Consider the following 25,142-nt stretch of genomic DNA (forward strand, 5'->3'; position numbering starts at 1 on the left):
CGGCACCTGGCCAAAAAAAAATTTTTAATTAGCCAGGCATGTTAGTGCATACCTATAGTCCCAGCTACCCAAGAGGCTGAGGTGGGAGGATCACTTGATCCCAAGAGGTCAAGGCTGCAGTGAGCTAAGATCACACCACTGCACTCCAGCCCAGACAAAAGAGTGAACTCCTGTTTCAAAAAAAAAAAAAACAAAAAAACCCAAAAACAAACAGAACTACTGCTATATGCCACAACATGGGTAACTCTCACAGATGTTAAAAAAGCCAGACGTAAAAGAAAACAAACTACAGTGTCTATTCATATGCATATACAAAACTAATCTTTAGAACTCAAAGTTAGATAGTGGCTACATTTGAAGTGGGGGAAAGGACAGAGAGAGAACATGGATGATGAAAATGCTCTATGAATTCATCTGAGTGTGTACATTTGTAAAAGTTTGTTGAAAATCTCATTTAAGATTTGTCTACTTGGCCAGGCATGGTGGCTCACGCCTGTAAGCCCAGCACTTTGGGAGGTTCAGGTGGGCAGATTGCTTGAGGTCAGAACTTCAAGACCAGCCTGGCCAACGTGGTGAAACCCCATCTCTACTAAAAATACAAAAATCGTGTCATGGTGGGCACTAGTAATCCCAACTACTGGGGAGGCTGAGGCAGGAGGATCACTTGAACCCATGAGGCAGAGGTTGCAGTGAGCTGAAATCACACTACTGCACTCCAGCCTGGGTAACAGAGCAAGGCTTCATATCATTAAAAAAAAAAAAAAGATTTGTCTGCTTTACCATACTTAAGTTACACCACAATCACAAAGGAAAAATAAATAAAGCACAGCTGGGAGACATCTGAAATGTGATTTGATCTTGATCTACGTCTCTTTTCTCACCAATCCTCAGACTAAGGGGCCAGGCAGAACAAAGCTTCCCTATGTGCCCTCTCCATCACCAGCTGGTGGCTTTGATGTGGCCTCCCCTTGGGCAGGCACCTTCACACCTCCTGGTGAGACAGGCAGTAGGTGACCTCACTGTTCACGCTGGGAAGCAGGGTCCCTCTGAGACACGTGGGCATGCTGGGTAGCTAATCAATTGCATCCCACCAAAGCTAAACTCTCTAGGCATGTTTTCATCTGTTCATGGTGTGGTAGAAGAACGAAAATGGCAGACCGCGTCTGGTACAGTTAGCTTCTCTCTCGTCTTCAGCAATTCCACTCCAGCCCCAAACTTGTTCACTCCACTCAGCAAGAAAGCAGCCATGCTGAGTGTGTTGGTTCTGGGTTAAGTAGTGTCCCTCAAAAATTCATGTCTACCTGGAACCTCTGAATGTGACTTTATCTGGAAATAGGTATTTGCAGGTGTAATAAATTAAATTAAGATTAGGTCATACTGGATTGGCATGGGCTCCAATCCAATGACTGTTGTCCTTATAAGAGGAAAAAACAGGCTAGGTACAGTGGCTCGAACCTGTAATCTCGGTACTTTGGGAAGCCAAGGTGGGAGGATTGCTTGAGGCTAAGTTTGAGACCAGCCTGGGCAACATAGCAAGACCTCATCTCTATAAGAAATTTAAAACTTAGCCAGGCGTGATGGCCCCCACCTGTAGTCCCAGCTACTTGGGAGGCTGAGGTGGGAGGATCGCTTAAGCCCATGAGTTGGAGTCTTCAGTGATCTATAATCATGCCACTGCCTGAGTGACAGAGCAAGACCCTGTCTCAAAAAAAAAAAAAAATTTAATAAAATAAAAATAAAAAGAGAAAATACACACACACACAAAGAAGAATGTCATGTGGAGATAGAAGCAGAGACTAGAATCGTGCTAGCAAAAGCCAAAGAATGCCTGAGCCACCAGAAGCTCACAGAGCTATGGAACAGAATCTCCTTGAGAGCCCCCAGAGGGAACCAACGCTGGTGTCACCTCGATTTTAGACTTCTGGCCTTCAGAACGGAGAAAGAATAAATTTCCACCATGTTAAGCCATCCAGTTTGTGATAATTTCTCAAAGCAACCACCAGAAACGAATGTGTGTTCCCTTAGGAAAGCAGCTTAAAGCTTAAAGGACCATTGGCTGCCACAGGAGCAGGCTTCTCAGAGGTCCTGCTAGGATCCTACTCCATTTTTCAAAAAACATGTTCTGATAAACATAATTCTCAATATTTTGTTATATTTCCTGAAAAAGAAGTTGTAGCGCCCTCAGCTCCTGGGTGACTACTCTACTGAAGCTCTCTTCTGGGAAGCCTACTGCTAGGTGTGCTGGAGCACAGCTAGGCATATAGCAGACACTCACCCCTGTCAGGAGACCCACCTGTGTGCCAAAGCACCCAGCTCAGCCTCTAACACGCTCCCTGATCACCTCTTTAACTGCAGCAGCCACCAGCATCGGACTGAAACTGCTGGTTTAACTACAGTAGCCACCACCATCAGACTGGATATGCTAGTTTAAGAGCAGTGCCTGGCTACTTCCCTCTGAAGGCTCTCAGTTGAAGAGGCAAGGCCAGGCTGGGCCCTGTTCTCCTCCCATTGCAGTGGCTGATACTGGGGCAGGGCGCGAGGCCACTCACAGGGTCCTTATTCTCTTGGTCTGTCCTGGTCTCCCTGATGTCCCCGTTGTAGGCGGAGGTCCGCTGATCCTCGGCTGCACTCCGCTGCTGCCATAGGATGGCCTCTCCCTCATACTCCTTTCTGTACAGGTTGGTCCTGTCCGACAGGCTGGCTCGACGCACCACCTTCCTGAGAGGACAAAGTGGGTGCTGGAGGCTACACCCAGGCGCCACAGGCAGGAGCACGCACGGGGACCCTTGGCTGCCCTGCCCTGGACTCACCCACGGCTGCCTGCGCTGGATGTCCTCCGGCTCAAGGATGACTTGTGCCTCAGCTGTGACTTCATGATCACGTCATGCTTGTGTTTTAGCTCCAGCAGCAGGACCTTGAACTCTTCCTCCTCGCACAGGTCTGAAGGGGCAGAGGAGTCTGTTGTGGGGGACAGGGCCAGGACCTGTGGCCCAAGAGGGTGCTCCACACCCCAACCCAACGAAAACTCCAAGCATCTTTTGGGGCAAGCAGGGAGGGAAGAAAACAATGCCAGCCTAAGTTCCTGGGCTGCAACCCAAACCTTAGAGGACTATAAGAATAGGAAACCCAGGTTCTGGCCACAGTCACAATTCCTAAGGTTCCCAGCTATGACCGAGGGATTCATATTCCTCTTTGATAGTTTCCAAGAAGAGTCCTCAAGTCTTCACTGACAGGAGAAGTAGTGAGGGAAACAAGCAGGTATCCCACATAGCCCAAGCAATAAATTATGCAAAGATGCTAAGAAAGCTACATACTCCCATCTATTCTACTTAACCCCTTTATCTATCTATCTACCCACTGCTGACTGAGCCATCTATTCAGATTCATCCTTTACCCACTCATCCACTTATTCTTCTATCTATTCATCCATCCATCCACCCACCCACCCATCCAGTCAACCATACCTCATAATATCTACCCATGTACCCCTCTCATCCATCCATTTATCCATTTATCCATCTATCCCTTCATCTGTCCGTCTGTGCATTCATCTACCATCCATTAATTAATCCATCTATCTATCTATACACCAATCCATCAGTCTATACAACCATATATTTATCTATTCTCCCTCTACCCATCAAAAAATTGATAACTGTCTATTTGTGCACACCAGCTGTTGTGCTGGACTTACCTATTGGCATCTCATCCATGGATGTCCTTGCACTGAGACTAGCTCCATGGGACACCAATAGCTCTGCCATCTGCATCTGAAACACAGGAAGAAGCTCACGTGTCCCCCTGCCCAGAGCTCAGAAAGCCTAGGAGGTGGAGAGAGTGCCCAAGGCCTCTTAGGATGTGACCCAAAGAATGGTGGGACAAAGTTGATTTCCAGGGAAGGCCTGCATGCTAGAGCCATGGGGGGAATCCAGACAGATGCAATGAGCTTAGCTCCTCCTCCACATGCCTGGGCCACACCAAGAAGAGGGAGAAGAAAGAGTTGGCTGTAACTCTAGAGCTGGCAGGTATCTAAGGAGGGACTAGGTGTAAGTGACAATCAGAGTTTTGTGTCTGGAAACAAATGGAGAAACTACTGGGAGGAAAAATGCTGGAAATTTTCTTATTTGGCAAATTTGATTACCATCCTATTAGAATACAACTTGTCAGCTGGGCATGGTGGCTCACGCCTGTAATCCCAGCACTTTGGGAGGTTGAGACGGGCAGATCACCTGAGGTCAGGAGTTTGAGACCAGCCTGACCAACATGGTGAAACCCCGTCTCTACTAAAAATACAAAAAATTTAGCTGGGCATGGTGGCACATGCCTGTAATCCCAGCTACTCAGGAGGCTGAGGCAGGAGAATTGCTTGAACCCAGGAAACGGAGGTTGTAGTGAGCTGAGATTGCGCCACTGCACTCCACCAGCCTGGGCAACAGAGCAAGACTCTGGCTCAAAAAATTTAAAAAAAAGAATAATAATAATTAAAAAAAAGAACACAGCTTGTCTTGTCCAATGTTTTTGCAAACTCCCTAGGCCTTTTCATATCCCACATATGAGCTATAGTCAACACCTTAAGCCTTAAAGTCTTATGTTCTTTGAAACCAATTGCCAGCCCAAAAAACTTGATGTTAGCAGGTTAGCCCTGTGCTGGCTTCCCCTACAGCCCTATGGGTGAGAAATACCTGTCCCCAGAAGGCAGCTGCGTGCAGGGGCTCCCAGCCATCCCAGTCCTTCACATCCACACGCACTCCATGATCCAGGAGGAGCTCAGCTGCCCTCAGGTATCCATTGGCTCCAGCTATGTGCAGCTGGAGAAGAGGAAAGAAGTAAGCATTCCCTAGGGGATCAGCCCCACATGGAAGGTAGGCTAGCCCTCACCCCCACCCAAGTCCCACAGCATCCTTGGGGCCAATAGAATGGAATAGAATGAGATGGAAATACCAGTCACATTGCAGAGGATTATTAAGTCTGAAATATGGACCTAGAAGGAAAGGTAGAGGGCTAAATTCTTCTCCCATGTGGTTGGTCTTAGCATCCATGTGGTTAAAGCAACAGCATTTACTGAGCCGCTACTATGCACTGAGCCCTGAAGAAGGGGTCTCTGAGGTTCAATATGGTGATTTTTAAATATGTCTACAAATTATTTGACACATCTTCCTTTAGAAGATGGAGCCCGACTGTTCTCACCTTGAATGTGGGCCAGATTGAGTGACTCACTTCTAACAAATAGGATATTGTGAAGAGAGTGATGATGTGTGATTTCTGAGGCTAGGGCATAAAAGGCATTGCTGCTTCTACTTTACATTGTCTTGGATCAATTACTCTAGAAGGAGGCAGCCACTATGTTGTGAGGATGCTCTAGAAGCCTCAAGGAGAGGTCCTAAGCCTCAAGGAGAGGTGAGAAACTGAGGCCTCCTGCCAACAGCCAGCACTAACTTGCCAGCCATGTGAGTAAGCCACCTTGGAAGTGGATCCTGTAGCACCAGTCAAGCCTTCAGATGAGACTGCAGCCCCAGTAGTCTCAACAATATTGCAACATCTTGATTGCAGTATCATGACAGCCACCAAGCCAGAGCCACCCAGTTAAGCTGTTCCTAACTCTCTGACCCAAATAAACCACATGAGACAATAAATATTTATTATTGTTTTAAGATGCTACATTGTGGGGTAGTTTGTCATGCAGCAATAGATAACACATCCAATAAGGGACTGTGATCCCATTCAAGGCCTTCAGTCATGGCCACTGCCTGGCAGACCTCAGTTGTTATGCTTGTTCAATCTGCCCCCAAAATACATAAAGTTCTTAGCCCATAATGAACACTCAGTAAGGGATTCAAATTCTTAGAGAGCCCTAAGTGATGACCATGAGAATGAATGAGGGAGAAGGAAATAAGGCAGAAAGACATCAACTGTCCAGCCAAGATGAGAGATAGAAGTGAGAGTCCAAGGCGGCCAGCAGAAGACTGGCTGGGAGGAAGTCAGAGAGCCTCAGCAGACCTGAGGTCTGGGGCCAGAGAGTCAGTGGGACGAAGAAGGCATGGCCTCAGGAAGTGATCCTTCCGAACACAGCCCTGATGGTCAGATGCTACCTCATCCTGGGAGAAGGTTGCTTAAAGCTCTGGTCAGTGGAGGGTTTTTGTTTCTTTGTTTTTTGTTTTGTTTTGTTTTCCAACTTGAAAAAGCAAGGGTATGATGTGAAAATTAGTATAATTATCTGATTTATAAATGTCTGATTCTTGCCAGTTGTAGAGAATGATACCTGCTGGCCAGTACGACATTACAAACCTCACTACTTGGCTGGAAATTAAAAGGTATGAGTGGAATAGTGGCATTGTTAGTAAAAATAATGGTCATTGCTAACATATATTGAGAATTTACAGACTGTGCTAGGCACTTTCACACAGAATCTCATTTAATGCTCCCAACAACACTGTGAGGAAGACGAGGAAGGCACTATGATCTCCACTTTACTGGGAAGACCCGAGACCTAGTATATGCCTGGTCCATGGGGCTGGGGCCACCCTGAGGCCAGCCCCAGCCCAGGAAGAGAAGATCCCTGTATCTTGAAGATCAAGTCACAGCCCCAGTAGAGCTGCAATGAGAGTGGGTAATGCCCTAGTGCAGCCTGACCTTGACTTCAGACAGAAACAGTCAGTCCTCCTACCTGACCTCATTCTTGAGTGCTAGGCTGAGCAGGTAATCCAAGCAGGGACCCAAGTAATAGAAATGGGCACAAAACAGATGTGAGAGCTCAGGCAGCAGGTGGAAGAAGCCCACTTATCACACCTAGGCTGCCAGGACAGGCCTGAGGGGTAGTGAGGATACCTGGTACTGCTGAGCACTACCTAGTGAGCTTGAGATCTCGAGACTGCTAAGTGCTTATGACCAGCAGGAACCTAAGCCTGGGACAGGGCACCTGCCCCCCACTCGGGGGGTAGGCTGCCACAGCCATGCTCTGAATTTTGATTTACAGGCTGCAGAAGCAGACCTCCCAATATTAGGCTGCAGTGTGCTTTGAGAGCCTATGAGGAGTGGCCAGGGAGGTTTTCCTAAGTCATTGACACTTCAGCTGCAAGGATGAGTGGAGTTAACCAGGCAAACTTGAGAGAGAAGAAGGTCCCATTGTTCTGTCTCCAGGGTCTAGTAAAGTATGTGCACAGAGGAGATGCTCATAACTGCGTGTTGACTGGATGGATGGATGGATGGATGGATGGATGGATGGATGGATGGATGGATGGATGGATGGTTGGATGGTTGGATGGATGGAAGTCAGGGAAGCCAAAGGAGAGACTATTGCAGTAATAACAGGGGAGCTGATGAGGCAAGGCAGTAGGGTGCTAGGGTGGCAGAGGAGACACTAAGGCAGAGGAATGGACAGTGCAAAGCAAGAAAGCATGGGTGAGTGGTTGAATGGTGACATCAGTCCTTAATGGAGGAGGTCATTAGAGGAGAGGGAAATAAGGAGCTTAAGATGGACACCTGAAGCCTTGGGTGAAGGAGTATCTTGGAGACAGAGCAGGTGGTGAACAGGTGGGAGCCAGGCCTCCCACTCATGCTCCTAACTCCAAGCCCCACTTGAGAGTGGCCAGATTCTTTTTTGTTTGTTCGTTTATTAAAGACAAAGTCTTGCTCTGTCACCCAGGCTAGAGTGCACTGGTGCAATCACAGCTCAAACTCAAATTCCCGGATGCATGTGATCCTCCCTCAGCCTCCCAAGTAGCTGGGACTACAGGTGTGAGCCACCAAGCTCAGCCTAGAGACAGGCCAGGTTCTCAAAGAGGCTGAGCCCTGCTCTGCTGACCCTCCCTATCCAGGGGCAATCCTGGCCCAAAAGGATTCTTGAGGAGGTCCAAGGTCACAGACAGGCCCCAAGGGTACAGGGTTGGTTCCCACCAGTTGCTGGCCCACTTTGGACCTAGCTGGTCTTGGTTTTGGCACTGGCCCATCTCCTCACCAGTGTGGCACCCTGGGCATCTATCCAGTCCAGGTCCTGGCCTGCTGCAATCATGCAGTGGATGTCCGCAATCATCTGCTGCTCAGGAGCTGCCCGCATCTCATTGATTTTCTCTTGGGTGATGCCTGCAGTGGGAAAGAGGGGATTTATTTAGCACCCTCAGGCCTAGGACCCCAGAGGGGAGGAGAAGGCACACGAGGAGGCATGGTTCTTGTACCCTAGGGTACACCAGTCAAGGGGGCATGCAGACATGCCCATAGATCATTGTCTTCAGGCCTGATGAGCATAGACACCATGCACTGGCCCACAGAGCAAGGGCATTCCTGCCTGGCACCCACTAGGCACTGGATTCATGTCAGCTGCTTTGCATATGCTGTTCTTCTACCTGAAAGTCCCTACCATCCAGCTACACACCTCCAACTGCTCAGATGGCTGCCTCTGTCTTGTTCTTTAGGTCCTGGACTGGATCATCTCCCAAGCTGGCCTCTACTGACCGCCCTATCTGACCAGGGTCTCTGTTAGTTTCCTTCGTCTTAACCACAGTTGTGTCTGTAGCACCTGGCACAATGCTCAATCAATTTTAGTTGCAGAACGACTGAATAAATGAATGTATTACTTTCAAGTGGAGAGCTGAGTCAGTTGAGGTAGGGGGCGCAGAGAGACATTGTATAGCCCGAATCCCATTCCTGTCTTAAAAGCGTGTTACTGACAGCTACGAATAGTATTTAAAGAGAGGATGACATGCTCCGTAAAAAGATGCATTAGACCAAGCACTCTTCGATAGAATTCAGGAGAGGTCTACAAAAGGAGGAAATAAAATCACACGTTTATTTTGACGAAGCTTTAAATGAAATTTAGCATTCCCTACCATTAGAATGTAAGCAAAACCCACAGTAGTGCTAGCAATGCTTGTGACTTTGTTACCAACAGATACTATAGCTATTTTCATATCCTGTTATCTTATTGTTTAATGAATTAATGAAGTTTCTATCTAACACATTGAAAAATATTTTGGTAGTTATGCTTTAATATAATTGGCTTCCTTTATAATCCTATAATTTTATCACTGCATTTAAAAACATTATTCTGGCCGGCGCGGGGGCTCATGCCTGTAATCTCAACACTTTGGGAGGCTGAGGCAGGCAGATCACCTGAGGTCAGGAGTTCGAGACCAGCCTGGCCAACATGGTGAAACCCTGCCCCAACAAAAAAAAAAAAATTAGCTGGGCATGATGGCGCACGCCTGTAATCCCAGCTACTTGGGAGGCTGAGGCAAGTGAATCACTTGAACCTGGGAGGCAGAGGTTGCAGTGGGCCGAGATTGTGCCATTGCACTCCAGCCTGGGGGACACAGCAAGACTCCATCTCAAAAAAATAAAAACATTATTCTGAGAAGGGGTCCATAGAGTCACCAGATTGGCACAAAAAATGGTTAAGAACCTCTATGGGAGATGAACAGGAAGAGCTGGGTGCAGGGAACAGGAGTTTCGATCATGGTTACTGTGGCTCTGCGGGGGACACAAGGGCAGGGCCAGCGTAGGACTGCAGCTGCAGCTGAGGATCTGGGGTGTGTGACATATTTCCGAGGAGGTGGCATTTCAGAGGCCTGTCTGTGGGGTGCTGGGGGCACACAGGTCTCTCATTGCTGCATTTGTTTCCTCTCTGAACCTCATTTGTGAGTTAAGAACAGCCCACATCTTGTTTATCTGGGCCCCTGGCAGCCAGTGTGGTGCCTGGCACAGAGCAGGCACCCTCCAGTGTTCTTGACTTTATTATTGTCCCGCATAGAAATATATCTTTACGGTGAACGTTTATTGAATCAAATTGTCACAGCTGATGAAGACAAGGCCAGCTGCGGCCATCTGCGTGTGTGGGTGACACAAATGAGATCAATACCTCCCTTCTGCGCAGCACATTTTCCAGGGTCCTCTCACGTCCTGCTCTTGATAATCACACAGATAAGGATACGAATGAGGACCCATCCTATTCACCGAGCGTGGCACACAAGGCAGGCCGATGAGTAGCTAATCTGTTTGCCTGCACTGATTTAAGAGACGCTCTCTGAAACTCTGTGCTATGCTCCCTTCAGAGCAGGCTGCCCTCCCTTACCCTGGTATGCCATGCAGGTCTCGATGACATCCAGGGTGGGTTCATCCTCGCAGAGGTCATATGGCATGTTCCCATCCGAGTTGACAGCAAGCAAGTCGGCCCCACTGCAGAGAAAGAGGCAGGGTGAGGGCCAAGTAGGTGTGGCTAGGGTTGGTCTAGCTGCCTCTGCCCTCTGGCCTCTCACCTGCAATCCTACTGTACAACCCAGCACTCAAAACCCTACCAAGGTGTATCCCAACAAGATGATGCTTGGATCTGCCTGACACACAGTCCAAGAGGACGACGGCTGCAGGATCCCAGGGCCCTAGGTGGGAAGAGACCAAAGTCCCAGGACAGCTATCCCAGGAGACCTCCCTAGGCCTTTCCCTCTGTTGAACCAGCAGGCAGGGACTTAGGGACAGATATAAAAGTCCTCCTGGTGACAATAACAAAAATCGCATGAATGGCAGCAGCACCACTTACCAGGCACTTGCTTAGAGCCAAGCCTGATCTAAGCCCCTTTTGCAGGCATCCTTTTATTGAACCCTCATAATAGCTCAGGTTAATATTGTTGGCCCCATCTCACACAAGGGGAAACAAAGACTCAGACATGACTGGGCACAGTGGCTCACGCCTGTAATCCCAGCACTTTGGGAGGCCGAGGGGGACGGATCATCTGAGGTCAGGAGTTCGAGACCAGCCTAGCCAACATAGTGAAACCCTGTCTCTACTAAAAATACAAAAATTAATGGGGTGTGGTGGTGGGAGCCTGTAATCCCAGCTATTCAGGAGGCTGAGGGATAAGAATTGCTTGAACCCGGGAGACAGAGGTTGCAGTGAGCCAAGATCATGCCACTGCACTCCAGCCTGGGCGACAGAGCAAGACTCGGTCTAAAAAAAAAAAAAGACTCAGACAGTTTAGGTCACTTGTCTAAGGTCACACAGCTTGGATACAGTGGAGTCCAGACTTAAACCTCTGATATTAGTTCTTTTTACTTCTCCATGTTCTATTTCATTTTTTGCCCATATGCAGAAACATCCTCAGTTACATTCCACCTCCTCCAAGTCCCTACTCAAAAGGCTGATAGGACAGAGGTAGAAGAACAGAGACTTGGGACTCCCTGGAAGAATTTGCCCTTTGGGCCAGTGGTTCCTAAGAATGGCCCTGGATGCCCTGTGGCAGAATTACCTGCGGACCATGGGAATAAAATGCAGCATCTTGGGTGGGCTTCACTCCAGCCCTCCTGAAAAAGTCCTTGGATTAGGGCATGGGCATCTGTGTTTTAAACCCATGCCCCAGGTGATTGTAATACCGATCAGCTTTGGGACCCACTGACCCAGGCTGGCACCACTTTCCTTGTCCTCTTGGCACCATCACTGATCAGGCTGTGACTGCCTGAAGCTCCTAGCAGAATTAACCATACTCAGGTTCCCATCAGAGATGTAGGCATGGGCCACCATCCAGTCCTGTGGCCTCACAGCGCTCCACTGTGACTTCTCTGAGCTCTTGTATGCCTCAGAGCAAGTTCATCCAGCTCTCTGAGCTGGGGCAGCAGTACTGTCATCTCCATCCCCGTGGGAGCCAATGATGGGCTCCTGCTGCTCTGCCAAGACCAGTGCAAAAGGCTACTGCCCTTGGCCACTCTCTCTGACTCCCTGCCCTCAGATGATCAGTCCCCTGGTCTGGCTCTGTCTCAACTCTGGTACTTAAACCCCCTGGCTTTCTTCCTGGCTCCCCAGGACTTCTGCATCCCTGTGTGCCCAGTGCCCAACTCTGGGTAATACCAATTATTATTTAGGTTGGTGCAAAAGTAATTGTGGTTCTTGCTATTACTTTTAAGAATCACAATGATTTTTGTTGTTGTTGCTGTTTTGAGACAAGGTCTTGCTCCATCACCCAGGCTGGTATGTAGTGGCTCGAACTCAGCTCACTGCAACCTCTGCCTCCCAGGTTCAAGCAATTCTCCTGCCTCAGCCTCCTGAGCAGCTGGGATTACAGGCATGCACCACCACGCCCAGCTAATTTTTTAATTTTTAGGAGACACAGGGTTTCACTATGTTGGCCAGGCTGGTCTCGAACTCCTGGCCTCAAGTGGTCTGCCCACCTCGGCCTCCCAAAGTGCTGGGATTACAGGTGTCAGCCACCGTGCCCAGCTCTCCAGTGATGTTTTTTGCAGACTAGAATAGCTTATTCTAAAATTCATAGGGAATCCCAAGGAACCTGAATAGCCAACACAACCCTGAAAAAGAAGAACGAAGCTGATGGATTCACATTTCCCGATTTCAAAACGAACTCCAAAACTCTAGCATCAAAACAGTGTGGGACTGGCATAAAGACAAATATAGAGACCAATAAAATAGAATAGAGTCCAGAAACAAACCCTCACATATACAGTTAAATGATTTTAGATAGGGTACCAAGGCCATTCAATGGAGAAAAGACCATCTTTTCAACAGATAGTGTAGGAAAATTGGATATCCATATGCAAAAGAATGAAGTAGGTCCTTACCCAATATCACATATAAGATTTAATTCAAACTGGATCCATGACCTAAATGAAAGACTTAAAACTATAAAACTCTTAGGAGAAAACATAGAACAAAAGCTCCACGACAGTGGATTTGGCGGTGATTTCTTGGATATGACATCAAAGGCACAGGCAACAAAAGGAAAAGTAGATAAATTGGACTTTGTGAAAATTTAAAAATTTTGTGCAGCAAAAGCCACAACCAACAGAGTTAAAAAGACAACCCATAGAATGGGAGAAAACATTACATCTATCTGATAAGGGATTCATCTCCAGAATACATAGAGAAATCCTAAAATTCAATGACAAAAACCCAACCCAATTCAAACATGGACAAAGGACTTGAATAGACATTTCTCCAAAGAAGATATACAGATGGACAATGGGCACATGAAAAGATGCTCAACATCACTCATCAATAGAAAAATACAAATCAAAACCACAGTGAGAGACCACCTCACACCTACTAGTATGGCTAATAACAAAAAAGAAAAAGCAGAAAATAATACGTGTTGGCGAGGCTGTGAATAAACTAGAACCCTTGTGTACTGTTGTGGGAATGTAAAATGTTGTGGAAAACAGTATAGCAGCTCCATAAAAAATTTAAAATAGCATTACCATACGATCCAGCAATTCCACTTCTGGGTGTATAACCTAAGGAACTGGAATCAGGGTTTCAAGAGATATTTGTACACCCATATTCATCACAGCATGATTCACAATAACTAAAACATGGAGGCAACCCAGGTGTCCATCAACGAATGGATGCATAAGTGAAACATGGTACAGACATACAATGGAGTACATTCAGCCTTAAAAAGGAAGGAAACTCTGACACATACTACAACATAGATGAACCTTGAGGACATTATGCTAAGTGAAATATGCCAGTCAAAAAAAGACAAATACTGTACGAATTTACTTCTTGGTTTTTTTTGAGATGGAGTCTCATTCACTCCATCGCCCAGGCTAGATTGCAGTGGTACAATCTCGGCTCACTGCAACCTCAGTCTCCTGGATTCAAGCGATTCTCCTGCCTCAGCCTCCCGAGTAGCTGGGATTACAGACGTGAGCCACTATGCCCAGCTGAATTCACTATTTATTTATTTATTTATTTTTTGAGGTGGAGTCTTGCTCTTGTTGCCCAAGCTGGAGTGCAATGGCGTGATCTCAGCTCATTGCAACCTCCACCTCCTGGGTTCAAGTGATTCTCCTGTCTCAGCCTGCCAAGTAGCTGGGATGACAGGCATGCGCCACCCTACTCAGCTAATTTTGTATTTTTAGTAGAGATGGGACTTCACCATGTTGGTCGGGCTGGTCTCGAACTCCCGACCTCAGGTGATCCGCCCGCCTCAGCCTCCCAAAATGCTGAGATGACAGGCGTGAACTACCGCATCCGGCCTTTCCAAATCCACTTCTATAAAGTGCTTATGGTAGTCAAATTCATAGAGACAGAAAGTAGAATGGTGGTTGCCAGGAACCAGGGGTGGACAGGGAATGGGAATTACTGTTTAATAGGTATAGAGTTTCAGTTTTGCAAGATGAAAGTCGTTCTGAAGATGGAGGGGGTGATGGCTGCACAACAGTATGAATGTACTTAACACCACTAACCTGCACACTTAAAATGGCTAAGACGGTAATTTATGTTATATGTATTTTATCACTAAAAAAAATTGGGGAGAAAGAGAGCATGAAAGGAGAAGAGAGAAAATAAAAAGAGACTGGAAAAAAAGAGTGAAGGACAGACAGAGCAGACAGAGACAGAAGAAGAAAATAACAGGCACACAGAGATGGGGATAGTAAGGGGGAACTGAGGGGAGGAGAGGGCAAGAGGTAGAAGCAAAGAGAGAGACAGAGAGAGATGAAGAGAGGATGTGAGGAGAAAGAAAGTGACAAGCACTAAGAGATACTGAGAAAGAGTGACAGAGAGAGAGAAAAAAAGAGGAGAGGAAGAAAGAAAAACAAAAAAGGAGGGAAGGAGGAAGGGAAGAAAGAAGAAAGGAAGGGAGGGAGAAAGGGAGGGAGGCAGGTAGGGAAAAGAAAGGAAGGGAGAGATGGAGGGACAAGAGAAGGAAAGGAGAAAGGGGGGAAGAAAGAAGAAAGGGAGGAAGGGAGGGAAGAAAGAAGAAAGGGAGGAAGGGAGGGAAGAAGGAAGGGAGGAAGGGAGAGAAGAAAAAAGGAAGAGAGGGAAGAAAGAAGGAAGGGAGGAAGTGAGGGAAGAAAAAGGAAAGGGAGGGAGGGAAGGAAAAAAGGGAGGAAGGAAGAGAGGGAAGAAAGAAGAAATGGAGGGAGGGAAGAAAGAAGGAAGGGAGGGAAGAAGGAAGAACGGAGGGAGGGAGGGAAGAAAGAAGGAAGGCAGGAAGTGAGGGGAGAAAGAAGGAAGCTGGAAAAAGACAAGAGGTGGAGGGAGGCTGCTCTGGGGCAGGGAGGGGCACGTACTACTGAACGAGGATCTTCACCAGGTTGATGTGGCCGCACGTGGCTGCAGCATGGAGGGGTGTCCACAGCTCGTTGTCCTTGGCGTTCACGTTGGCACCATGGGAGAGGAGCAGCTTGACAATTTCCTCAAAGTTGTCGATGCAGCACTGGGAGGGACATACAGGCAGAGTCAGCTCCAGGCGGGACCCTGGGCCCTGGTCAGGACATGCCAGGTTCCCCCTGGAGGCCATGAGGAAGACTGTGGAAGGCCTAAGTTTGAATCCAGCTCCATGAGGCTCACACTGTAAGCATTGCCCTTGATCTTGAGCAAGCAACTTCACCTCTCTGGGCCTCAGTCTCCTTGTGAGTAAAAATGAAGCAAATAATATATAAGATAAAAATATACAGGTAAAAAACACTCTGTCAGCTATAACATGCTTTGCAAGTATCAGTGAAATGGAACAAAATTTTGAATGAGGTTTTAAAACTTTTTTTTAATCCCAGAAGGCTCTCTCCAAACAAAATTGTATGGAGAACTCTCACTTAGATGACCAGTAAATCCAAGCAGGATTGCTTGGGTTGAGGCAGGGGTGTGTGTGTGTTGCGGGCGGTGGGGGGGCTCCCCTTTCCCGGCAGTGGCCTCCAAAGTGGTTTCAAGATCATAGCTTGAAACCTCTGACTTAGGAACCTCTGACCCAGTAGCTCAGATCTCGGGGAAGCCTTCAAGTAACCAAGACTCCCCTCCAAAGAATCTAGCTCCACGTGAGCGTTCCACGGGGTCCTCATAGCCCCTGCGAGGAGACAGCCATGTTTGTGCTCCTGCCTGTATGCTGCAGGATTGCACACGGGGCAGTCCCGGTAAGAGGGAAGGGCCAGCAGCCTGCAGCCTCCTAGAGAGAACACAGGCTCCAACACAGGTGGCCCCCAGACTCCAGGGATAGGGAGGAAAAGATCCCAAGGAGACAGAGTGGTGTCAAGCTAGGTGCCAGGGTGAGAGAGGCTGGGAGAGAGGAGAAAGACAGGGAGTCACTTTACAGACTGCAGGAGGAAACTCTTCCCTAGAGGTGACTTCTGCGGAAGCCAGCAGGGGACGCAGCAGGGCTCAAAGGCTCAGCCTTGCCCATCCAGATAAGGGCTTGGGACTTGGTCCTCAGTGCAATGGGAGACACTGAGTTACGCTAAGAAGGGGAGCAGGATCAGACTTGCTTTTAAAAACAACAGCTCCTCTGATTGCACGTGGAGAACAGATTGTGTGTGTGCGCGTGCACGCCCACACACATGTGTGCACGTTGGGAGGGGACAGCAAGGAGCTGTGTTGAAGTCACCCAGTTAAGAGATGATGGTGGCTTGGCCTCCAGAAACGACCACGGGGATAGAGAGAAGAGTCCAGATGCCAGCAGAAGGAGCAGGAGCAGCTGTGGAAGCCCACGGCACCAGGTGGGTGTGGGCGTGGGTGTAGGCGTGGGTTGGGGCGGCACCACAGCCCCACCCCTATCCCCAGGGAAGCCAGGGCTCAGCGCCAGGACATGTGGGAAAGGAGCAGCCGTTTGCACAGATGGCGCCAGAGACCCAGGTTCTTTCTGCGCCAGCCAGTCTTTGCGGGGCGGGGGTGCGGGGGGAAGGTGGCTAGGTCTGAGGACATCTCTCCGGACAGGCAGGGAAAGACGTGACCCTGTAGCGGCTGGGTGCTGCCTCAGGTGGGCGGGAGAACCACGCAGCAGCACGGCGCGGCCGGCAGAGGGCGCCAAAGGCAACGAAGCGAGGCTGTGGTGGAAGGTGAACATCTCCAGGCCTTCACTGGGAGATGCCACTGAGAAGCCCCTGGGGTCAGGGGCAAGAGGGCCAGAAATCCAACCCCTGGAGACTGCAGGAAACATAGGGGGTGGAGTGGAAGCCTCAGGTTGAAGCGGGAGGGGACTGTGTGCCCAGAATGGCAGAGTCTTGTGAGACACATGTACAGGGGCTGGACCAGTCTATACCTGGGAGACCCAGCCTGAGTAAGGGCTGCGTTGGGGGCTGGGTGCAGGGGCGCACATGGAGTAGGTGGTAGCTGGTGGAGTGGGCGGGCCTCCTCCTCTGTGGTGGCCGAGGTGGGAAATGGCACCTGGCAGTCAGTCGCCTCCTCCCACCTCCTCCCACCTCCTCCCACCTCCTCCCTTCCCACCTTCAATCTATCACTAGGTATGAATTGCACATCTCCTAAATCGCTGTCCCCACCCTCTGCCCTGGATGAAGTTTCCTCATCTCTCTCTACCTCCCTGTCACTCCCCTTCCTAACACCCTCGACCAGAGAGAGCTTCTTCATTAATCTAATCATGTTGCTCTCCGTTTACAAACCTCTGAGGGCTCCCTGTTGCCAAGAGAAGAAAATCCACACTCCTTTGCCAGGCATGGGCAGTTCTTCTTAATGTGCCCCCATCTCCTTTGTTGCACTGGAGCAACAGTGACAACAGCAGTGATAACAATAACAGCAGCCCCGGCAACAACAGTAATAACATGTCACATCACATTGTCAATAACAATGTCAAATACTTTTTGAGGACTTACAAGAGTCAAGCAGCTTGCTAAGCTTTGGCCATGCATTGCCTCATTTAATCTTCAAAAAAAGGAGGATTGCTCTTTTTACAGATGGGGAAATGGCCCCTTTTATAGATGGGGAAACTGGCTCAAGGAGACCTGGTGGCACAATGTCACACGGAGTAAGAAATGAATTGAAATCCAAGCAGTCTAACTCCAAAGGCCCTGTTCTTAACCTTCTCAGTCTCACCACCTGCACCTCTCCCTGAGGCTCCCTGCGCTCTAATTGTGCCACACGGAACCCTCCAGACTCCAAACTTGAAATGCTGAGCCCCTTTCTCAAGGCTTTGCACATGCTATTCCCTTGGCTTTGAATGTTCTGCCTTCCCCTTTTCTAGCTAGCAAGCTCCTACTCATCCTTCAAGACCCAACTCAGATATCCCGTCCTCTAAGAAGCCTTTCTCAGTTCCCCTTTGGGTCAAGTCTTCGGTTCCCAGCTTTAAGCTGCCTCTGTGCAAGGGCTGACCACACTGCATTACCTCTATTATGATTTATGTGCCTGTGGCCACAGCACACTCTGAATTCTGAGAGCAGGGACTCTGCCTAACTTACTTCTGGGGCCCTGTCCCCAGAAGATACCTGGCATGGAGTGGATACACAATAGGTACTTGTTGAAAAAATAAATGGAATTCCACAGGCTGATGAGGGTGGATGTCTCCCTGAAAGGGATCTCAACATGGGGCCCAAGGCAAAGGTGGTGGTTGGGGTGGGGTGTGGGTTTCAGCTGGTCAGCCATGAGCTTCATGCAGCTAAACTCAGAGCCTGGTGAGTTCCCGCCTCCCTGACCATGCATCCCCAGGGGCCTCGGAACCCACAGGAGAAACTGGTCCTGAAAAAGCAATGTGACCAACAAGGAAGAAGCACTATATGAGGTGGTGGGAACCTCAAGCTAAAAAAAGGGTGCCACTCGAGAGTTCACTGCATCAGGGATGGCAACTCAAGGGGAGACCTGGGGCTCAGAGAATTGCAGCTGTGGTGTCCACAGAGCAGTTAAGACTACCTTGTTTCAAATCCTGGCTTCAACACTCAATCACTGTTTGACCTTCGACAAGATTTCACCTCCCCAAGCTGCACAGTATAATATGACAGCCACTGTTTCTTTAAATCCAGTAAAATTAAATAAAATTCAAAATCCATTTCCTCAGTCACATCAGCCACATTTCGAGTGCTGGAGGTCTGCATGTGGCTGGTGGCTATTGTACTGTGCACTGCAGAAACACAGAACATTTTCATCATTGTAGAAAGTTCTATTGAATAGGCTGCCTCAGTTTCCTCAGTCATAAAATGGGGATGATAATATTTCTTTTTTTTTTTTTTTTGAGACAGCGTCTCACTCTGTCACCCAGGCTGGAAGGCAGTGGCATGATCTTGGCTCACTACAACCTCTGCTTCCCGGGTTCAAGCAAATCTCCGTACCTCAGCCTCCCTAGTAGCTGGGATTACAGACACCCGCCACCACACCCAGCTAATTTTTGTATTTTTAGTAAAGACAGGGTTTTGCCATGTTGGCCAGGCTGGTCTTGAACTCCTGACCTCAGGTGATCTGCCTGCCTTGGCCTCCCAAAGTGCCGGGATTACAGGCATAAGCCACCATGCCCGGCCTGGGGATGATAATATTTCTGAGATTTATTATAAGGATCAAAATGAAATATATAACTGAAGTAATTTGCAGAGAAGTGGTCACATGATACATTTTAATAATAATAACTTTTAATAAATAATAATAGATAATATTTATCCAGTATTGAGCACTGCTTAAAGGAGTTTTACGTGTGTTCATTTAATCCTCACAACCACCCAATGAGATGGGTACTTGTTATTCCTCTTTTAGAGATGAGGAAACTGAGGCACAGAGAGCTTAAGTAACTTCCCCACAGTCACACAGCTAGTGGGTGACAGTTCTGGGCCACAAGTCTGACTCAGTCCTGACGTCCTCCCCTTTCTGGCATGCAGTAGGAAGTAGCCTACACATTTGGTCCTCATGCCCATGGCTGGTGGGTGCTACCCAGCCTTGGAAATTGGCATTTGGGTCTCCACTTCAGGGCAAGCTACAGCAGCCACCTGCCCTCCGCTCCCTGGTGGAGTCCCAGGCCCTCTAGAGTTCATGGAGCTGGGAGTCTGGGAGTTTCCAAGGGCAGATGGAGAGAGGGTACTGAGGCAGCTGCCTGAGAGTGGATGCCTGAGGCCCTGTGAGAGAGAAGTCAAGAAGACACACAGGGACCTGCCCCTGGGGCCTGTGGGCAGGGCGTGGCCAGTCTCTGTCCATCCCACCCCGGCCCTTGCATGGAGGTGGGGAGGCCCTCACCAGCCCAGGGTTCTGGCTGCCTGGCCTCTCACTCAAGTCCATCTACTTAGAAACTCGGGCACAGGGAGGCTTTGGTGTGTTCATGCATTAATTCAGCATGCACATATTGAGTACCTGCTGTATGCCAGCATGGGGAAAGATGCTAGGACACACCCATAAGCAAGAAGCATGGGCTGTGCCCTCGGGCAGCTCAGTGTCTGAGTAGGGGAGAAGTCAGCACCAAATGATGACATCAATGGCTAAAATGACTAATTACAAAGGAAGAGGGCCTTCAGAAGACAAAGGGTATGTCCATCACAGCACAGCTCTGAAGCTTTTGCTGTGGAGGGCAGCTAATGGGTGAAAGCACCAAGTGCTGTGGGAAGTGTGGTGGGGAGGAGCGCAGTGGGTCCAAGGACCTGAGAAGTTGGGTGGCTGGGGCCCCGAGAGCCAGGAGGCTTGGAAGATCGGGTGCGAGCCCCGCCTAGTGGGGCCTTGTGCAGAGTTTGTTTTTATCCCCCCCATTATAGGAAGACACCAGAGAACTTTGAGTAACACGAAGAGAGTTTTGGCTTCAGCATCCCCATGGCTGCTGTGTGGAGAGAGAATTATGGCAGAGCCAGACTGAATGCTGGGGACCAGTTACGAGGCTATAGCAGCATCCATGTGAAAGGTGACAGCCAGAGCAGCCATCCCCAGCAAGGAGGACTGGACCCATCCCTCTGCCTTGGAAAAGACATGTCATGATAGCACATGGCTCAAGGCCATAAATCAAGATCATGTGACCTTGGGCAGGTCACATAAGTCCCGCCAACTGCCTCTGTCACGAGGGTGGATGGGATGTCCTGATTAAGTGTGAATGTGCTTCGTACACTGTCAAGCTCCAAACACACTTGCTTTCATGGGCAGGAGGGATGCAGTGAACAAAGGCTCCCTGTCAACAGAGCCTGCATGTGCAGGCGCGTCTGTGCGCGCACACAGGGCTCTGTAGGATGGCAGTAACAGACACGCGTGTCTCCAAAGTAGACAAGAGCCTTTCAGATGGGCCAGCTGCAGCTCCTCCTCCCTCCCTCATTCCCTCCTCCCTGAGAGTTCTCAGCAGGAAAGTGCCAAGAAACAGGGTACCTGTCCAGGTGAGGAGCAGGCAGCCCGGGAGCCCCAATGAGCCCAGCCTTACCTGGTGTAGGGCTGTGAGTCCGTCCTCATTGCACAAATCAGGGCTGACCTTATTCTTCAGGAAGTAGCGTACTGCAATAGGAGGGTACAGGAGTGAGCTTCCCGTTGCACACTGGGTGTGCAGGCATGCAGGGGCCTGGGTAAGACCCACTCTCCCCCAGGCCCATGAGGAATGTAGTAACACCTCCCCATTTTACAGATGAGGCAACTGAGGCCCAGAATTTCCAAGAGGTGGATGCTGCTGCCTATCTTATTATGGATAACAATAACAAGAACTAACAATTATTCAGCACTTCCTGTATGCCAGGCACTGAGCTAAGCAATTTACATTTGTTGTCCAGAGGGTGCACATTCTAGTCATTGAAAGCATACACTCTGGAGGTTCAAATTTGGGCACCATTCTCATTGGCTGTGCAACCTCGGTCAAGACAGTACCTTCTCTGTGCCTCAGTTTTCTCATCTGCAAAATGGGGATGATGTTCATCCTCCTCACGGTGACAGTGTGAGTGGTCATCGAGGCGAGCCATGCCAGGGGCTCAGCACAGTGGCCTGCATGTGGTTTGGAGGTGAACTCCTGCTCTGGTAGATGTGGTGATTTTTATTAAAACTGTGGGTCCCCGCAGCAGGTAATGGCTCACCTATGGGTGTCAAATGCCCCTTCTTTGGCCCTACTGAGCCCTGGGGAAGGAAGGTAGCAGAGGTTTTAACCATCTCCAATCCCTAGAATTTTGTCTAGGGGTGTGTGTGTGTGTGTGTGTGTGTGTGTTTTCAGGGATTCTGAGTGGACAGGGAGGCCACAGTGAACAGCACTGACAGCCTGGAATCCCTCTTGCTTACGATGAGCCCCCTCCCCTTATCACTATGATCCTCCTCCCTTCTCCTTTGCCCGCCACCATTCAGGCCCTAATTCTCCCCTGAACCCAAGTGCAAAGGGAAAGAAGAGAGGAGCTCACCCAGCAGCCCTGCAGGCCCCTTCCCCGGCTTGGCAACTGGGACCCCAGCTCTGGCTTTAGCAGGGTGATCTGAGGCCCTCCAGCTTTGCCTCTCCCCATGGATGAGGAGTCTAGGGAGCCAGTGGGATGAGTCCACTCCAGCCCCTGGCTCCCCTTCCAGGCCACACCTCTACTGTTCCTGTCCAAATGGCTCTGAGCCTGCTTGCAGGGCCTCAGTAGGATCTTCCCTGGATCCAACTTCCCAAAGGTAGACTGTGCAGTTACTGGGCAAGTGGACCGCTAGGCCAGAGGGGTGAACAGAGGGTGGCTGTTTGTGGAGCAAGTGGAAGAACTTGAACAAGCAAGCTGGCTTGTGTGTGTGGCCCTCGTGCCATCGTGCTGATGAAGCCAGGCGTGGAGGCCCAGGCACTGCAGATAGGACACATAGGCTGGCCCCGAGCCCTCTGAGCCTCTTCCCACCCCCAGCCAAGTCTGGCTCCCTGTGAAACAGAAGCCAAAGTCCACACCCCCTAATCCCCAGCGCAGACACTCTCTCCACACCACGGTTCATGCCACAGGGCAGGGCTGAGGTGGCTTCCTCGTTGATTTCTGCTGTGGGGAAACAAATGAGAAGTGAGCTGGGCAGGGTGGAGAGAAGGCTATCCCTTCTGCAGGACAAAAAACCCAGTCAGCAACTCCAGGGGGTACAGGGGAAAAAGACGCTGGTAGGCAAGGGAAGAGTCCTTAAGGGCTCAGGAGCAGTGGATGGGGTGGGGGTACAGCCCCTCAGCTCCATCCTCATGAGGCCCAGTTCCCAAACCACAGTCCCAGTTGCACCCTAGGCCTCAGTGTGAGCCAAGGCCCTGCATGAAGGGGAGGTTGAGGTCACCACCCAGCAAGAGGTGGCATCTCCAGTAGACCTGCCCAGTATGCATAGCCAGTATGGCTTAAGCATGACAGGACCTTGTCCAGTAAGGTCAGATCCTTTGGCGCTGTCCTGACCAACATGGTGCCACTAGCTACATCTGGCTATTATGGCTGCTTAAATGAATTAACATTTCAAATTTAGTTTCTCAGGCATGCTGTGCTGTTTCAAGTGGTTGGTGGCTACCATATTGGAAAGTGTAGAAATAGAACATTTTCATCTTCCTGGAAAGTTATATTGGACAGTGCTGCTTTGGGGCATTATAAATGAAAATTAGCTCTATCACAAATTGTTAAAATCCTTCCATGACTCCCCACTGCTCTGGGAATAAAGTCCAAAACTCTTCCTATGGCATACAAGTTCTTGCATGATGTGAGCCCTGCCTGCAGACCTCCAGCTTGTACAATTCTAGGAGGCACCATCCACATCATGGTTTCTAAGACTGGCATCCTCTGGAGCTGTCCAGTACACAACTTGCTCAGCTGTGCACAATCATCCTGCCTGCTAACCTCTCCATTCTCATTTCTTAAACTCCAAACACTTTCCACAAGAGTCTTTTGTCAGTTACAGAGTCACACCACTTCTTGTGGTCTGAGATTTTGCATAGTCTGTTCCCATTGCCTGGAAAACTCAATCATTCATCCATCCATCCACCAGCATCCATTCATCCATCCAACCACCATCATCCATGCATCTGCCTCTAACACTAACACACACACACACACCTCAGCCCCACTCCTCATCCTTTAGGTCTCAGCTCAAACTCCCCAGGCTCCTGTTATATATACCCATAGCTCCTATACATCTCATTTACAGCTTTGTCACAACTACAATTGTATAACTAATTATGGGCTTTGAGTGTATCTGCCCATTGGACACTAAGCCCCATGAGGGCAGAACCATGACCTGGTACTTATGACTCTATCCCTAAAGCCTGGTACACAGTAAGTCCTCAAGAACTCCTCTAGGACCTTGACCCAATGGGCAGCCCTCTAGTTCAGTCCAAGGACAAAGCCTCTCCATCTCTGAGCAAAGCAGATCACCCTCAAGGGCTGACTCCGGAAGACTCATGTCTGTAGCAGGCAGGTCTCTGCTCGCAGGCGCCTCCTACAGACCCAGTGCCTGGTGTTAGCCTCAGGACCATGTAGGAGATTATGGCAAAGCCACTGATCACCAAAGCCCAACCTGCCCATAGGTGAGTGGGGGTGCCCTGAGCCTGACAGATGGCCTTTGGGAGAGGAGCAGTGGCCACTATGTCCCTGACTAGGATGGGTTTCTGGATGCTTCTGCTCACATTAGCTAGGGGTTCAATTCCCATGGGATGGGTAGCAGAATAAGCTTCCTGTCCAGGAGATACTCTTTGAGGCAGAAAATAAGCATCAGCTGCCAAAAGCAGTGTTTATGCACAGTAATTATTGGGGTGTCCTCCGTGCTGTGCCGGAATCCAAGCCATGTAATTACCCTGATGTTGGGCAGTTATTTTCAGCCCAAGAGGTGGGACAAATCATTCCCCTCTCTAGGAAGCCCTTAGTATTCATGAGCCAAGGCTGCCTCAGCAGTGCTACTTCCAATGTAGCTAGGAGCCCAAGGCCCAGCTCTGCACCTAGTCACAGGAGCGAAGTCCTCGCCGTCCAGTGCACGGTCAGGCTCCCTGCCTCTAGAGTTCAGTATGAAAATGATTATTATATTAATAATATTTTCTGGCCAGGCACAGTGGCTCATGCCTGTAATTCCAGCACTTTGGGAGGCCAAGGCATGTGGATCACTTGAGGTCAGGAGTTCAAGACCAGCCTGGCCAACATGGCGAAACCTTGTCACTACTAAAAATACAAAAATTAGCTGGGCGTGGTAGCTCGTGCCTGTAATCCTAGCTACTCAAGAGGCTGAGGCAGGAGAATAGCTTGAATTTAGGAGACAGAGGTTGCAGTGAGCCAACACCGCACCACTGCACTCCAGCCTGGGTTACGGAGCAAGACTCTGTCTCAAAAATATATATATATAAATAAATAAAAATAATGTTTTCTTACCAGGCCTTTCATTGGCATCTTGGTCAATTCAGAATCACTTTATTTTATGGGTTCACATCTATAATTATTCCTCTTATGCAGAAGAAGAGACAGAGGGCCAGGAAGGTGTAGCTCAGTCACACGTGGCCAAATTAAGGAGCAGGGATTTGGCACCAGGCCTCTCTGATTTCAAAGCCCAGGCAGGTGGCCAGTGGACCATTCTACTCTGCCCTAAGGCCAGGAATGGGAACCAA

At 49.2% G+C, this 25,142-nt stretch overlaps 1 protein-coding gene across 2 annotated transcripts in view; it reads right to left on the reverse strand.

Moving 5' to 3' along the window:
• The window catches only part of PPP1R16B (protein phosphatase 1, regulatory subunit 16B), a 120,513-nt gene that overhangs the window by 13,543 nt on the left and 81,828 nt on the right, over positions 1-25,142 (reverse strand). Inside the window, exons 3-10 of one of the 2 annotated variants that reach the window (XM_011929050.1) lie at positions 21,027-21,097; positions 15,010-15,155; positions 10,064-10,167; positions 7,955-8,079; positions 4,683-4,808; positions 3,695-3,770; positions 2,811-2,940; positions 2,550-2,718 (exon numbers count right to left, since the gene is read on the reverse strand). In XM_011929050.1, coding sequence (XP_011784440.1) covers positions 2,550-2,718; positions 2,811-2,940; positions 3,695-3,770; positions 4,683-4,808; positions 7,955-8,079; positions 10,064-10,167; positions 15,010-15,155; positions 21,027-21,097 — 947 coding nt within the window. The remainder of the gene's footprint in view (positions 1-2,549; positions 2,719-2,810; positions 2,941-3,694; positions 3,771-4,682; positions 4,809-7,954; positions 8,080-10,063; positions 10,168-15,009; positions 15,156-21,026; positions 21,098-25,142) is intronic. The other variant, XM_011929051.1, reaches the window with a different exon arrangement.

Source organism: Colobus angolensis, unplaced genomic scaffold, assembly GCF_000951035.1.
Source record: "Colobus angolensis palliatus isolate OR3802 unplaced genomic scaffold, Cang.pa_1.0 Scaffold8, whole genome shotgun sequence".
Classification (NCBI taxonomy): domain Eukaryota; kingdom Metazoa; phylum Chordata; class Mammalia; order Primates; family Cercopithecidae; genus Colobus; species Colobus angolensis.